At 48.8% G+C, this 15788-nt stretch overlaps 1 protein-coding gene across 2 annotated transcripts in view; it reads right to left on the minus strand.

The window, feature by feature from the left end:
• The window catches only part of NR1D2 (nuclear receptor subfamily 1 group D member 2), a 29705-nt gene extending 17326 nt beyond the window's left edge, over window positions 1–12379 (minus strand). The window contains exons 1-3 of one of the 2 annotated variants that reach the window (XM_054729718.1): window positions 12087–12379; window positions 1571–1837; window positions 555–643 (exon numbers count right to left, since the gene is read on the minus strand). In XM_054729718.1, coding sequence (XP_054585693.1) covers window positions 555–643; window positions 1571–1837; window positions 12087–12102 — 372 coding nt within the window. In that variant the 5' untranslated portion in view covers window positions 12103–12379. The remainder of the gene's footprint in view (window positions 1–554; window positions 644–1570; window positions 1838–12086) is intronic. The other variant, XM_054729719.1, reaches the window with a different exon arrangement.
• Window positions 12380–15788: the final 3409 nt, after the last annotated feature.

A 15788-nucleotide genomic window follows, 5' to 3' on the forward strand; every position in this document is an offset into this window, starting at 1 on the left:
TCTGATGGACACTCTAAGAAATATTCAACTAAACTTACAAATATAATGAACTTTCCCAAGAACTCAATTTATATCCAAGTTTCTTTTACTCACTTGGCATTACTTCCAAAGACATCACACTTTTATAAGTATCTAGGGATTATTCCCAACTCCTAGTACCTGACATGTCAGAATGATAATGTATCTGATAAGACCTATTCCAAGTTCCAACAGAGCAAGTCTGTTTTGCTCCCTGCTGTTTCCCCATCACCTAGGACAGCACTTGGCACATTAATGAATAAGCATTTGTGCACATAGTTTCATACTGTATTTAAATGTGAGGGAGACAGCAAATTTATTTTGATCAAAATATTTTTTAAAAAGTACTTTCACTGAATTGAAAACATATTTCTCAAAACAAGTTATGTTTATAACTACATAAAACTTAAGAGGTAAAGAGAAGCAACTGAGTTCTCTCCTCCTCCCAGATTATCAACTGTGAAAACTGGCAAACCAAACTCCAATTTGTTTCATTCCAGAATCAGTAGCTAAAAGAGACCAAAGCATGCTTTTACCTTGCAGCCTTCACAAGCATGAACTCCATAGTGGAATCCCGACGCCACGTCCCCACAGACTTTGCACAGGAGAACCATGCCACTAAATTCTAAGGCACAAACAGAAACAATAAAGACAGGAGAAGATTTTCAACTGTTTGTTTTCTTTCCAATTGAATATTTTATTTTGTTCAACTTGTGTTTTAAATAGATACAAATATACTTTTATCATGTAGAAGAAAATTCCTTACACCAAATTAACAAATCAAAAGACATCATGGTTTTCTTTGAAACTCAGTTTATGGGACCAAAAATATTTCAGAAAGCTGGTTTTGCCCTTTCCTGATGATTTTAAACGTACTCTGAAATTTTATAAATCTAAAGTTACTTTACACCAGATATTCAACCAGAACTAAGAAAACCATTCTCCTGGGTAAGAATGGAGAAATCAATCAATAAAAAATGCAAATGATGTCTTTACAGGCTGCTGTCCATGCACCAGATAGATCCTATTCCTTCCTGATCTACTCTTATACCAGCCCATCTTACCTCCACACTCACTCAGGGGTCCAAATTCCACTACTCATTCGGTTATCCCAAATCCTGCTTTATTTCCAAATCCCAAATGTTCCTAGCTCCAACTTCATTAAAGGAAATCCCTTCCCATACTGAGTAAGTACTCTGTTCTAGACACCAGATTCAGTACTAGGAGTCCAGAAGAAAGGTAACTGTGAAAATGTGGCAAAAGGGGAAACTAGCTGTAGAGGATATGTGGTCAGGCACAGTACATAACCCCATCTCTCACTCTGAGGCAAGGATCAGTTATGACAACTCCTTGAGGCTGTAACTTTAAAAACCATCACTGATTTCTTACCTAACTACTGAACTCTTATTGCTCAGAAAGGAGTGAAAATCATATTCCCGGATATAATGGTCTCCCAAATGAAGAGTTGATAAAGCAAGCCCAACCTGCAATTAATGGCATCGACTTTTAGTCCTGCAATTAATGGCACCAACCTTTAGAAAACTAAACTTACTTGTCACTCCACTATGACTCTTTGTCATGCCAGGTGCACTTGACTTGCTTGTTTTCATAGAACAATCTAGTCGATCATTTTTCAGAATGCCTTCAATACTGGAGAGATCACCACTTTTGGGATTACCATTGTTATCAGAATTAGAACTATTTGGAGAAGATGGAACAGAAGAGAAGGAGGACTGGAAACTGTTATCAGATCCCTCACTGTGACAAGAGGCAGGGCTAGAGGCTGAGCTGGAAGAACTGATGTAGGCAATCACACCTCCTAGAAAAAAAGAGAAATCAGATAATTAGACACATGATATGTACTTTCTATTTTTATAAATCTGAACAGTAAGGTCACTAACTTTAGAAATTGGTTACTAATTAAATGTCAGCTTATCCCAAAAGGAAAAATAACCGGCTTCCTTATTTCCTACTGTAATTCCTGCTTCCACAAAGTCCAAAGCCCATATAATTCCCACTGACGTAAAAAGTGAGAAGGCTCTCACGAGGGCTTATACTGAGCACATGCAGATCCAGATTTTCCATTTTCCAACTTTTCCTAAAATGAATGAAAAACCTTCCGGAGTGACTCCAAAACCAACCAATTGTTTTGGCCATGAAGAAATCTGGTTCTGGTCCTCTGTCTCCATCGTTACACCTTGATAATACACAATTCTAGAAACAGAGTATTCATTTGCCTCCCCCATCACTTGGCTAAAACGCAGGTTAATCAAGAACAGTTGTAACATCTGGGATTCTAGATAAGGTAACTTATCTCAAAACGGAGAACCTCCCAGAATCTCTGTTTTGATGCTCCCAGACTTCTTTGACTATCACTAAACCCCAGTTCCACTCTCCTTTCTCCGCCTACTTCTGACTTGCAGACACACATCTCTAAGCAGCTCTTAAGGAATCTAGACTCACCACTTATTCTTCTGCCTACAGTAAATATTAAAGAAGCTAGAAGGAAGAATGCAGACTATCAGGGAATTTAACATTAAGGCTAAAGTTAATGCCCTCTTCACGGAACTACTCGCGAAACACTCTTCTCAACTTCATCAATGTAACTTCCACAATCCCTCTGAAAACTGGCCTTGACGTCTTAGAGACCATAAACCTCCCAGATTAAAAAATAACACTTAAAGTTATTCTTAGGGTATAATTACAAGCTTCTTCACTCAAAGAGATAAAATGTTGCAAGCGTAATAACCTCATAGCCAAATATAATATTTTTCCAAATCCCAGGCCAAACAAGTCATTCTCATCTTCTCTGCCAAGGTCTATTGTGGTCTATTTTCCTCTTCCCTCCATGATTAATGAACATTTATTGGTTTTTCAATGTGCATCAGATGCAAAGTTAATCTCTCTTCCATCTGTCCTGAGCTCTTACTTAAGCCTACTGTTTACGTTTCCATCTATTTCTCAACTAGGCCATAAGCACCTAACTGTGCAGAGTGTCTCTTAACTTTGTGTTAACTAAGTGTCTATTATGCTTTAGGTAATAAGTCTACCATAAATATTTTTAAGACCTACTTCTCAGCCTCTATGAACCCCATGTCTAATAACATGGACAGATGCCCAAATAGTACCAAACATTCCTAAGAAGTTGCCAGTAAATCAGGCCATTTCTGACAACAATCTACATGACTATAGTGAGTAGTAACTGGAGAATTTTGCACATTCCCAAAGTAATCACTGCAAATTAAGCATTCATTCTGAAATAAAACTTTCTCTGCTAAACAGAAATGACTCCGAGTCTTTTTTTTTTTTTTTTAGATAAAAGACACACTTTATACTAGTTAAGTCATTTAAAACACAAATACACGCTTCTTTTCCGAGGAAAGACCAAATGGAGGATGATGCCGGTGCTGCGGGAGGGCCCGGAAAAGGAGGTTGCGGGGGCTTCAGTGGAGGATTTGGCAGCGGCATCCAGGCCGGGGTCGCGGCCGGGGTCTGGGCAGGGGCCGAGGCCACGGAGCTCGTGGAGGCAAGGTCGAGGACAAGGAGTGGATCCCTGTCACCAAGCTGGGCCACCAGGTCAAGGACATGAAGATCAAATCCCTAGAGGAAATCTATCTATTCTCCTTGCCCATCAAGGAATCTGAGATCACTGACTTTTTCTTGGGGGCATCCCTCAAGGATGAGGTCTTGAAGATTATGCCTGTGCAAAAGCAGACATGTGCTGGCCAGAGGACCCGGTGCTTTTTTCACGTGTCTGCACTCAGGATATAAAGAAAAACATTATCCTTAGTCCTGAATAAACTCCCAAAGGAAGGTCTCATCGCTATTTGCCTTTCTAAGCTACTACCTTAGGTAATAAAATTCAATTCCAGAAGATCTCAAGAGGATTAAAGATGAGAAAGTGATCGTTTTCCTTAGAAGACTTTCCTAGGGCCAGCATCTGAGTCAGCCATTTATACTCAGGAGGTACCTCCTTCAGACTACATCAGCTTAAAAAAAGAACAAAAAACTTTTTGAAATCTGAGCTCTTCAGATGGCTTAAGAACTAATTTAAAGCAGAGTGGGCAATGGAAGGTATTGTTATAACCCAAAACACACCTTCCTTTGCAAAAGCTCCAAAATTAAACCTAAGAAAAATTACTGAGTTATTATCAGTCCAGTTAAGAACCTATTCCTATCTTTAGGAGTTCAACAATCATTTACAACAACAAAAATCTGTGCCAGGCACCATGGAATAAAAGATGATCTATCTAGAAGCAGCTACATTCTTCTAGCAAGACCTTCTACACTGATTCACTTGTCTTACAGCATCTATTCTTGCTACCAGACACCAACACCAACATGATGATTAGCAACCCAAGTGGATTACATTTTAATTTCCTAGAAGGTACAGAGTACATCTAGCAGTTCCTCAACCCAATGAAGAAAGGAAAGTGAAAACTCTAAGTCACCAACTACCTAATCAATGTCAAGAATAAAAGGACACAATTTCATGTCACATTTCATCCTCACAGGAACCCTGTGAATTCATTTCCAGTATCTCATTTTACAGATGAGAAACTCAGAGCTCAGAGAGGTTAAGTAGTACAGCTACTAAATGGCAGGGCCAGGGTTGAAAGTTAGGGCTGCCTAATCCAGAGGACAGACTATTATCTCTTACTAAGAAGACCTGAAAAAAAAAAAAAAAAAAAAGAAGACCTGGGCAAGCAAGTCACTTTCAATCTCTCTAAACTTAAGTCATCTTCTAGAAATGGGAATATCTGCCAGTTATTTATAAGATTGAAATGAAATGGTGTTCATAAACAAGGATTAGTAACGTGCTCTCCACACACACAGTATTTGGTGATAAAGCAAGAAAGGCAAAATCCCCGAACCAGCATGTCCTAATACCTCCAGAAACAGGCAGAATATACTTCTTAGATGCCTCAAGCTAAAATTAGCTGAGGCACAGTCTTCTCTATTTTTAGTTGAAAAGGATGGTGGAGCTGGGCCAGGTTCCCAGACTAGGGCTTACCCAGTGGTCAACTTCGGACAAGCCAGAAGTCAATATCCAATTTTGTCCTCCTGGGATGCACTCACTGTCCCTGCATATATTGGGATTTTCTTGCCCCAAGTCTAGGCTTGCCCATCATCAAAACCCTCCCTCTGCCATTGCCAACCATCCTGGAATGCATGCTTGAGTTCAAGTCACAACTGTACTTTTTTTGCCTTGTAATTTAGATTAAAACATTTGCACCATCAAGAAGCTTTAGTTCTCTCATTTTAAAAGGTTATTAATCACCCGGCTGGCGTGGTTCAGTGGTTGAGCGTCGACCTATGAACCAGGTGGTCACAGTTCAATTCCAAGTTAGGGTACATGCCCGGGGTCGTGGGCTCCGTCCCCAGTAGGGGGGCATGTAGGAGGCAGGTGATCAATGATTCTCGTCACTGATGTTTCTATTTCTCTATCCCTCTCCCTTCCTCTTGGAAATCAATAAAAATACATTTTTTAAAAAGGTTATTAGTGCCGAAACCGGTTTGGCTCAGTGTATAGAGCGTCGGCCTGCGGACTCAAGGGTCCCAGGTACGATTCCGGTCAGGGCATGTACCTTGGTTGCGGGCACATCCCCAGAGGGGGTGTGCAAGAGGCAGCTGATCGATTTTCTCTCTCATCGATGTTTCTAACTCTCTACCCTCTCTCTTCCTCTCTGTAAAAATCAATAAAATATATTTTTAAAAAAAGGTTATTAGTAATTTCTAATCACAGGATGGTAGAGAAGATCTAATTGAAACACTAAGCTTCCAACTGTGTCCTGAGTGTCAGGGCTCTAGAAAACAGCCTTAAAAAGCCTGAGAGGCCAACTGGGGAAAACAGCTTTGTTAGCCATCCATCCTAGTGCAATGTGATTGAGCACTTTTCATACACATCACTGTGGACTGCTGAGGATCACACAGGAGCGCTATAGAGGGCACAGCTCAAGAGAGGCTAACCGTCAAGGTAACACTAAGTGGGGACTTAAAGAATATGTAAATTACTGGATGATGTACCGTGTAAGAGATTACTTAACAAATAAGTAATGTGGGTGAAAAAGAAGACAACAGGTCTTATTTTGTAAAATAGTGGGTTTTGTCTCCATGTAAATTGCTGGAATGGAAGGGCAAGTATGATCTAGTGTCTGGAAATAAAAACAAACAGATTGACTAACAACAAGATTCAAAATGTGGAATGATGAAATTGGGAGGCTCTGCAGACACCTGCCCTTTTCCACCTATGACCCTACACCACTGCAAACCAAGTGAATCCACAGCAGCTAGCTTGTGCTCCCCAAGTGGACTCTGTGGATTCAAAATCTGGCTCTCCCACGGCCTGCCTAAGCTACTTAACTTCAATTAGCACCTCATCTTCCACTGGCAGCACTTTCAACACAGTACCTCACAGAATTAACGGGAAGTATCAAAGTAGTAGCACATGTAAAGGGCCTCACACTCAGTAAATGCTCAACAGATACTGGTGATTATTATTTTACCATCATGATACTGGAGCTCAATCAGAATAGTTCAAACAAAACTAACTCTCCCCTTGCCGAGGCTGGTTTGGCTCAGTGGATAGAGCGTCGGCCTGTGGACTGAAAGGTCCGGTCAAGGGCATGTGCCTTGGTTGCGGGCACATCCCCAGTGGGGGGTGTGCAGGAGGCAGCTGATCGATATTTCTCTCTCATCAATGTTTCTAGCTCTCTATCCCTCTCTCTTCCTCACTGTAATAAATCAATAAAATATATTTTTTAAAAAAAACTAACTCTCCCCATTCTTTCTTGGTTCCTTCAATTCTGAAGGTGTCATATGACCCAGTGGTTCCTCTGTATGTTATTTCCACATTACCTTCTGAATGCCATAACTCCATTGACTAGTCAAGCAGCTTCCTACTTCACATCTGATTCTTCCCATTAATGTGCTTTCTCTCTCTCCAAGTGAAGATTTCTTTACCCTTATCTGCCTCTGATGTTCTTTCCAAGTTTGGAGAAACGCAGAATACAGATTTGTAAAGATATGAACTATGTGGAGACATTTTCCTAACTTTTAAAATATTAATTATAGTCAAGGTTAGTAAGTTTATGCAATGAATTATTTAAAGAACCTAGTATACACAATCAAAACCTATCTGTGACAAAAATGTCTGAGTCAATTTCTACCACTTCTATATCACATCTGTAACAGTCACGGAGAGGGCAGAGACACAGTATGTCATGAATTATAAGACAGATGAAATGGTCACTGGTTGAACTGTGTATTGACTAATACAATATCAATCCAAAGGGAAGGGTCAGAGGTGTGCCAGTGAGCAATGAATTTGGTTCCACCCTGGTCAACATTTACAATTTGAAGAAAATGAAAGGGAATGCTTATCAAAACTCTGACAGCAGAAATTGTTAATATACTAACAGCTTATGACAGCTTGAACTTGGGAGCCAAAAGAACAAGAGAAAATGTAAGAAAGAATTGCAAATTCCTACACTTAAAAGTCAAACAATTACCCGCACAATGGATAAAATCTAGCTTCAAAAGTTCCCATGAAAAGGTCCTGATTGCAAGGCTACTGTTGAGTCAGCAAAGCAATGTGCTACAAAAGCTAAGCCTGCCAGAGAATTCATTTGCTGCAGAATTCCCAAACTTGGAACTTGGTAACTGTCCAACGATTTCCGCAGGAGCCTGTTCATTTATAGGTGCTACAGCCCCAAGGGCAACAAGGATGATGATTTAAAAAAAAAAAAAAACTTTGCAAAAACCAAGAGATAAGAACCATAAATGGAAGGGGTGGAGGGGTAGAAGGGGGACATTCCTCCAAAGGCAGTTTCCTATTGGTATCTCCAAAAGGCAAGATTAAGATATGTGATATTGTTCCAGAAAGGTTCAAACCAGAGAAAATGATTCTCATCACCTGAGCCTACCCCTAGGTGAGGTTGCAAAGCTGGAAGAATTTATTCATGCTAAAGGCTGCATTAGAAGAGACTGAACCTGATCACCTCCAAATCCTATCCAGTAAAGAGTTTAATCCCATGATCAAGTTACCCAATTTTTAAAAATATCCCCAAAGGAGAGGCCAAGCATCCCTGGGTCCGGGTGAGACCATGTGTCCCGGGATCCGGGTGAGCCCTCGTGCACCTAGGCCCGGGTGAGCCCAAGTGGCCCTGGATCTGGGAGAGGCCAAGCATCCCTGGGTCCGGGTGAGACCATGTGTCCCTGGATCCGGGTGAGGCATCGTGCACCTAGGCCCGGGTGAGCCCAAGTGGCCCTGGGTCGGGGAGAGGCCAAGCGTCCCTGGGTCCGGGTGAGACCATGTGTCCCTGGATCCGGGTGAGGCCTCGTTCACCTAGGCCCGGGTGAGCCCAAGTGGCCCTGGGTCTGGGAGAGGCCAAGCATCCCTGGGTCCGGGTGAGACCATGTGTCCCAGGATCCGGGTGAGGCCTCGTGCACCTAGGCCCGGGTGAGCCCAAGTGGCCCTGGGTCTGGGAGAGGCCAAGCGTCCCTGGGTCCGGGTGAGACCATGCGTCCCTAGATCTGGGTGAGGCCTCGTGCACCTAGGCCCGGGTGAGCCCAAGTGGCCCTGGGTCTGGGAGTGGCCAAACGTTCCTGGGTCTGGGTGAGACCATGTGTCCCTGGATCCGGGTGAGGCCTCGTGCACCTAGGCCCGGGTGAGCCCAAGTGGCCCTGGGTCTGGGACAGGCCAAGCGTCCCTGGGTCCGGGTGAGACCATGTGTCCCTGGATCCGGGTGAGGCCTCGCGCACCTAGGCCCGGGTGAGCCCAAGTGGCCCTGGGTCTGGGAGAGGCCAAGCGTCCCTGGGTCCGGGTGAGACCATGCGTCCCTGGATCTGGGTGAGGCCTCGTGCACCTAGGCCCGGGTGAGCCCAAGTGGCCCTGGGTCTGGGAGTGGCCAAACGTTCCTGGGTCTGGGTGAGACCATGTGTCCCTGGATCCGGGTGAGGCCTCGTGCACCTAGGCCCGGGTGAGCCCAAGTGGCCCTGGGTCTGGGAGAGGCCAAGCGTCCCTGGGTCCGGGTGAGACCATGTGTCCCTGGATCCGGGAGAGGCCTCGTGCACCTAGGCCCGGGTGAGCCCAAGTGGCCCTGGGTCTGGGAGAGGCCAAGCGTCCCTGGGTCCGGGTGAGACCATGTGTCCCTGGATCCGGGTGAGGCCTCGTGCCCCTAGGCCCGGGTGAGCCCAAGTGGCCCTGGGTCTGGGAGTGGCCAAACGTTCCTGGGTCTGGGTGAGACCATGTGTCCCTGGATCCGGGTGAGGCCTCGTGCACCTAGGCCCGGGTGAGCCCAAGTGGCCCTGGGTCTGGGACAGGCCAAGCGTCCCTGGGTCCGGGTGAGACCATGTGTCCCTGGATCCGGGTGAGGCCTCGTTCACCTAGGCCCGGGTGAGCCCAAGTGGCCCTGGGTCTGGGAGAGGCCAAGAGTCCCTGGGTCCGGGTGAGACCATGCGTCCCTGGATCTGGGTGAGGCCTCGTGCACCTAGGCCCGGGTGAGCCCAAGTGGCCCTGGATCTGGGAGTGGCCAAACGTTCCTGGGTCCGGGTGAGACCATGTGTCCCTGGATCCGGGTGAGGCCTCGTGCACCTAGGCCCGGGTGAGCCCAAGTGGCCCTGGGTCTGGGAGAGGCCAAGCGTCCCTGGGTCCGGGTGAGACCATGTGTCCCTAGATCCGGGTGAGGCCTCGTGCACCTAGGCCCGGGTGAGCCCAAGTGGCCCTGGGTCTGGGAGAGGCCAAGCGTCCCTGGGTCCGGGTGAGACCATGTGTCCCTGGATCTGGGTGAGGCCTCGTGCACCTAGGCCCGGGTGAGCCCAAGTGGCCCTGGGTCTGGGAGAGGCCAAGCATCCCTGGGTCCGGGTGAGACCATGTGTCCCAGGAACCGGGTGAGGCCTCGTGCACCTAGGCCCGGGTGAGCCCAAGTGGCCCTGGGTCTGGGAGAGGCCAAGCGTCCCTGGGTCCGGGTGAGACCATGCGTCCCTGGATCCGGATGAGGCCTCGTGCACCTAGGCCCGGGTGAGCCCAAGTGGCCCTGGGTCTGGGAGTGGCCAAACGTTCCTGGGTCTGGGTGAGACCATGTGTCCCTGGATCCGGGAGAGGCCTCGTGCACCCAGGCCCGGGTGAGGCCACGTGCCCCTGGGTCTGGGAGAGGCCAAGCGTCCCTGGGTCCGGGAGAGACCATGTGTCCCTGGATCCAGGTGAGGCCTTGTGCAACTAAGCCCGGGTGAGGCCACGTGCCCCTGGGTCTGGGAGAGGCCAAGCGTCCTTGGGTACGGGTGAAGCCAGATCCTGGGTCCGGGTGAGGCCGTGCGCCCCTGGATCCATCCGGGTGAGGCTGGGTCCCAGGCCCGGGTGAGACCACGCGCCCCTTGGGTATGGGTGAGGCCACGTGCCCCTTAGTCCAGGTGACGCCGTGCCCCTGGGATTGGCCACCAAAGGACCTGTATGCATGCATATAAGCCTATCCAACGGTTAAGTTCAACAGGGGATTGGGGCATGCGTGGGGAGAGGGGTGGGATGGGAATGGGGGGATGAGGACAAATATGTGACACCTTAATCAATAAAGAAATTAAAAAAAAAAAAAAAAATATCCCCAAAGGCTAAGTAGACCCATAGGTAATTAAAAGTTAGAAAATGACTTTATTTTTACTGTTGGGAGGAAAATTCACAACACAACTGTTATCAAGACATTCTTTTTTACAAATAAAAATTGGCTTCTTCTGTAACCTCACTGGCGTCTGTATAAAGGCCAACGTTTATGGGCAGACAAAAGGGGAGAAGTAAAAATATTGTCCCATAGCATTGTAACGGGAAAGGTAACAAGAAAAAAGATGTATAAGGCCAAATTCTGTGGATCAGGTTCAGGCAAGGTCAGCAACCTATTCTTTCGTTTCTAACCTATGCGTCTGAAAAAAACTGAAATGAACAATGAATGCCCAGTCTTACAGAAGGTCTCGGAGCCACTTAGGACCACCTGAGTCCCCCTGACCACACGCTGGGCTGGATGATTAGTTATGGGTGTGACCCGTTTACAGTAGGGCTCCCAGCCCAAGGAGGTTTTCAAGCCGGTTTTTATGACTTAAGATATCAAAGACAGGTCGCGTCCTAGAGGAAAACATTTCTTTTTTTTTGGAACCAGTGAAGCAGCCTTCACAAGGGCGGGTGTTGTCCCATCCGCCAGGCGTTGCTCGGATCTTAGCACCTAAGACTCCTCGGAGGGTCTCGCCTCTTGGAAGCCCCACGCTCGTCCCGGGCATCGCCTTTGTGCCGCAGCGCGCCCTCGCCCCGCACTTCTTCCGTGTCCGCAAGGTCTGCGGCCCGTCCGTCCGCCAGGCCCCGGCTCCCGCATCGGGGTCACCTCCCCGCCGCGCGGGCAGCGGCCGAAGCACTGCGGCATCTGCGCCCGCCCTAGAGCCGCGCGACCGCGGACGGAGCTGGGATGGGGGGGGATTGAGGGGGGGGAGCGGGAATCACCGCACGCGCACGCGCACGCGCGGCCTCCTCCGCGCCGTGCAACCCCGCGGAGGGAGGAGGGAATCGCGGCCACGTCACAGCTCGGAGGGTTCCAAGGGGCGGGGCCTCCCGGGAGGCTGCCGTGCTCCCCGCCGGCGCGCGCGCGCGCGCACCCCCGCCCCCGCCCCCACGTGTCCCTGCGGCCTCGGGGAATGTGGGTCACGGAGCCGAGCGGCCTCACGTGTCCCCGCCCGCCGCCGCCGCCTCAGCGCCCATTATGTAATGCCGCGTCACGCGCCTTCCCAGCCAACCGGCGCCCGCGCGCCGCTGAACGTAAACACAGCGCGCACGTGGCTCGCGCGGCCCGGCCATGTGAGGGGGGGGCCCGGCCGGCGCCACCGGGCCGCGCTGCGGCGATGCAGGGAACCGTGAGGGCCACCGCGGGGCGGCCCGCGGGGCGGCGGGAACCGAGTCCGGGGCGGGTTCGCATCGCGCAGCAGCCCACCCCGCCGCCCTGGGGGCACCCCTGGCCGCCGCCCTCGTAAGTGCCCCAAGTGGGCTGCGAGCGACCCCTCCGCCGGCCCCCGACCCGCCGCAGTCCGGCTCTTACCCGCATTCACCTCCATGGTGCCCTCGGGGAGGGGGCTGAGGCCGCCCGCTTCCCGCAGAGGGGGCAGCTCCGCCTCCCGCTCAGCGCCGCGCCGCCCCGGGCTGGAGGCGGCAGGGGTCGCGGGGCCCCCTCATGGGCGGGGCGCCGGGACTGGCGGCCGGGGAGCGGGCTGCAGAGAGAGGCGGCGGCGGCCGGCGAGCGGCGCTCCTCGCGGGGTCCCTGACAACAAAAGCGCGGCGCGGAGGCTTCCTGCAGCCAGCGCACCGCGGCGGCGAGGGCGGCTGACGGGGAGGGCAGCCGCGACCATGTGACCCGCGCACACACCCCCTCCCTCCGCCCGCCCCTCGCTGGCCGCTGCGGCAACTCCGCCCCCTCCCGCCTCCACGCCTCCTCGGCTCCCCTTTCTTAGAGCCTCCGCTTCTCCCTCCTCTCCTCCATCCCTTTCCCCTTCTCTTCTCCATTCCCCCCGCCCCCCACATCCCTTCTTTACCCTCCACCCAGCTGACCTTCCCGCCTCGGGCCGGGAACCCGGGCCGCTCCCCCGTCCCCGGCCCGTGCCCCCGCACTGAGTGACACCTCAGGTCACCTCGGATGGTGACCAGGAACCGCCCCGTGGCGCCAAGCAGACTGGCTTTTCAGGAGCCCGCGTTGTGCCAACTTGGCTGGGGCTAGCCCAACCCCTGACCTCCCCGCAGGTGCCCTTCTCCCACCGGACAGACCTCTGAACCCAGGACTCCTGGAGGACACAGCCCGCTTCTCGTCCCCTCTGCACGCCCTGCGTGTTTTCTTCCTACCCGGGGCTTAAATAGGCCTGTGTGCTGGAGGTTGCCAAATGTCTCCTCTGCGCCCCAGATTTCTGCATCCAGCAACCCGTTTGCTTGTGCCCTGTGGATGTCCCTTGGGCATCTCAAATTTAAGTTGTAGACAGATGGGTGCGTATGTCAAAACTCAGTGAGTGCATGCTTAAGATCTGTGCATTTCACCTTGAATGTAGATTTTACGTCAAAAGAAAAAACGAACCAATTGGCCTGTGCTGAGGCAGGCAGAGATAGGGCTCTGATGGCATTGTAGGCAATGTTAGATGCACTGCACACGGAACATGGACTGATGGATGGAGGGGTGGGTAAATGGATAGCAGTATACTAAGATCTTAGTTGTAAATGGTGTAAATGGGTATACACTGGAAAATTCTTTCCAAATTGCTCTTTCAAAATGTTCAGCATAGCCCTAGCCGGTTTGGCTCAACAGTGGGTAGAGTGTTGGCCTGCGGACTACAGGGTCCTGGGTTCTATTCTGGTCAAGGGCACATGCCAGGGTTGCAGTCTCCAGTGGGGGGCATGCAGGAAGCAGCCAGTCAGTGATTCTCTGTCATCATGGATGTTTCTCTCCCTCTCCCTTTCTCTCTGAAATCAATAAAAATAATTTTAAAAAATGTTCAGCATAACATGTTGAGGGAAATGTGATATGTAAGATATTTTCACATAGGCAACGCTCCTCTCCCCGCCCACCCCCCCCCCACTTTTGTACCCTGTTCAATCCATTAATAAATCTGAGCCAGTCTACCTTCATAGTGTGTCTTTAACCTCTGTGCTTCTTACTTCTGCGTTGCTATTACGCTAGAACAAAGATTTTCAACTGGTGTGCCCCAAGAATTTTTTTAAAGATTTTTTATTGACTTATTTTTAGAGAGAGAGGAAGGGGGAGAGAGAGAGAGAAAACATCCATGTGAGAGAGGAACATGGACTGGCCGTGTCCTGCAGGCCCCTCAACGGGGACCCAACCCACAACCGGGGTATGTGCCCTGACTAGGAATCAAACCAGCAGCCTTTGGCTACACAGGGATGATGCCCAACCAATTGAGCCACACCTGGGTGTTATTTTTTTTTTAAAAAAAGCTTAAACCCTCCAATAGCTTCCTATAGCACTTTGAAAAAAACCCAATGCCTTACCTTGACCTGCAAAGCCCTACCAAACCATAGCCCCTTCTCTCTACACGGCTGTCATGTCACCCTCTAAGCACAGTTCTCTAACTACAGTGGTCCTCTTTTCTTCCCTACCTCAGAGCTTTATCACCCTATGAGATGCTGATGCAAGAATTCCCCAGGCTACACTTTGTTGCTTGCTTTTTCATTTTATGTATCAACCACCATCTGCTTCTGCATGAGTAAAATGAGGCCAATATGAACAGACTAGAAGGCAAAAAATAAATCATAAAAGGATACCACTCTGAAAAGGCTACATACTGTACAAGTCTAACTATATGACATTCTGGACAAAGCAAAAAGTGGAGATGATAAAAATATCATTGGTTTCCAGGGGTTAGGGGGGAGGGAGGGAGGGATGAAGAGGCAGAGCACAGAGGATTTTTAGGACAGTGAAACCTACATACGACAAAGGTGGACCCATGTCAAATGTACAGCACCAGGACTGAACCCTCACAGAAACTATGGACTTTGGATGATTATGGTGTGTCACTATCAGTTCATTGGTGGTAATTAAACATACCACTCTGCTATGGATGTTGATAGTGCAGGAAGTTGTGTATGTGTTTATAGAGACCAAAGGAATATGGGAACTCTGTACTTTCCATTCAATTTTGTTGTGAACCTAAAACTGCTCCTAAAAAAAGTATTTTTAAGAAGATAGAGGATACTACCATTTAAATTTGAAAAGGAGAAGCGTATGGAAGTGGAAATAAGCCATTGCAAAGGAAATAAGACCCTCTCTTCCATGATAATGCGTATGAAATAAAGTCTGTGTCTATGAGCCTCACGGTTTTTTTAAAGGCCACCTCCTTCCCGTGAGGCTTTGTGGGTAATTATCAGAAGCTATCACGCTATAACCCAGGTCAGTCCCCAGCCACACCACTGGCCCCTGGAAACCTGTTGGGCTCCTCTGTGCCACAGGAGGATGCTGAGTGGCATCTGGGTTGGACAGTCCCTTAATGCTGTAGCTGCAGAGGGATTGCCTTTTGCTGCTGTCATTCCAAGGAGCCACATTTATTAACCCCGTGGAGTCTATGGCCCAGTCTGTAACAATTATCAGATGATTCATAGTGGATTTCTGCTTACTATACCTTCCTCATTCCTCTGACCAAAATAATAACTCTGTTGAGTGAAGTGACTGTGTCTTCAAAAGTCACCTGTTAAAAAATGCAGATTTAGCCCTAAATGGTTTGGCTCAGTGGATAGAGCGTCGGCCTGTAGACTCAAGGGTCCCAGGTTCGATTCTGGTCAAGGGCATGTACCTTGGTTGCGGGCACATCCTCAGGAGGGGGTGTGGAGGAGGCAGCTGATCAATGTTTCTCTCTCATCGATGTTTCAAACTCTCTATCCCTCTCCCTTCTTCTCTGTAAAAAAATCAATAAATATATATATTTTTTTAAATGCAGATTTATTTTTTTATGGGAAAGCTACCTCACTAACCTTTATATTCCACTAACACCAGGGCCCTGGGAAACTGAACACAGGGCTGGTCAATCTAGTTGTGGATAAAGGAGGAAAGAACCTAAATATTAGAATCCTCTAATCCCAAGATCAAGCAAAATAAGCCAAGTGAGGCACTGCAGTATGAGGACCTGGATGAAGGAAAGGTATTGGGGTAGGAGGAGGAATAAAAAGATGGGTTTCCTTAAAGTTAAGGTCAATTGAAAACATTTAAGGTCATTCTTCATTTTAAAACGTTCTAATGAATATTTTAGTT

This window comes from Eptesicus fuscus, chromosome 18 (assembly GCF_027574615.1).
Source record: "Eptesicus fuscus isolate TK198812 chromosome 18, DD_ASM_mEF_20220401, whole genome shotgun sequence".
Lineage (NCBI taxonomy): Eukaryota > Metazoa > Chordata > Mammalia > Chiroptera > Vespertilionidae > Eptesicus > Eptesicus fuscus.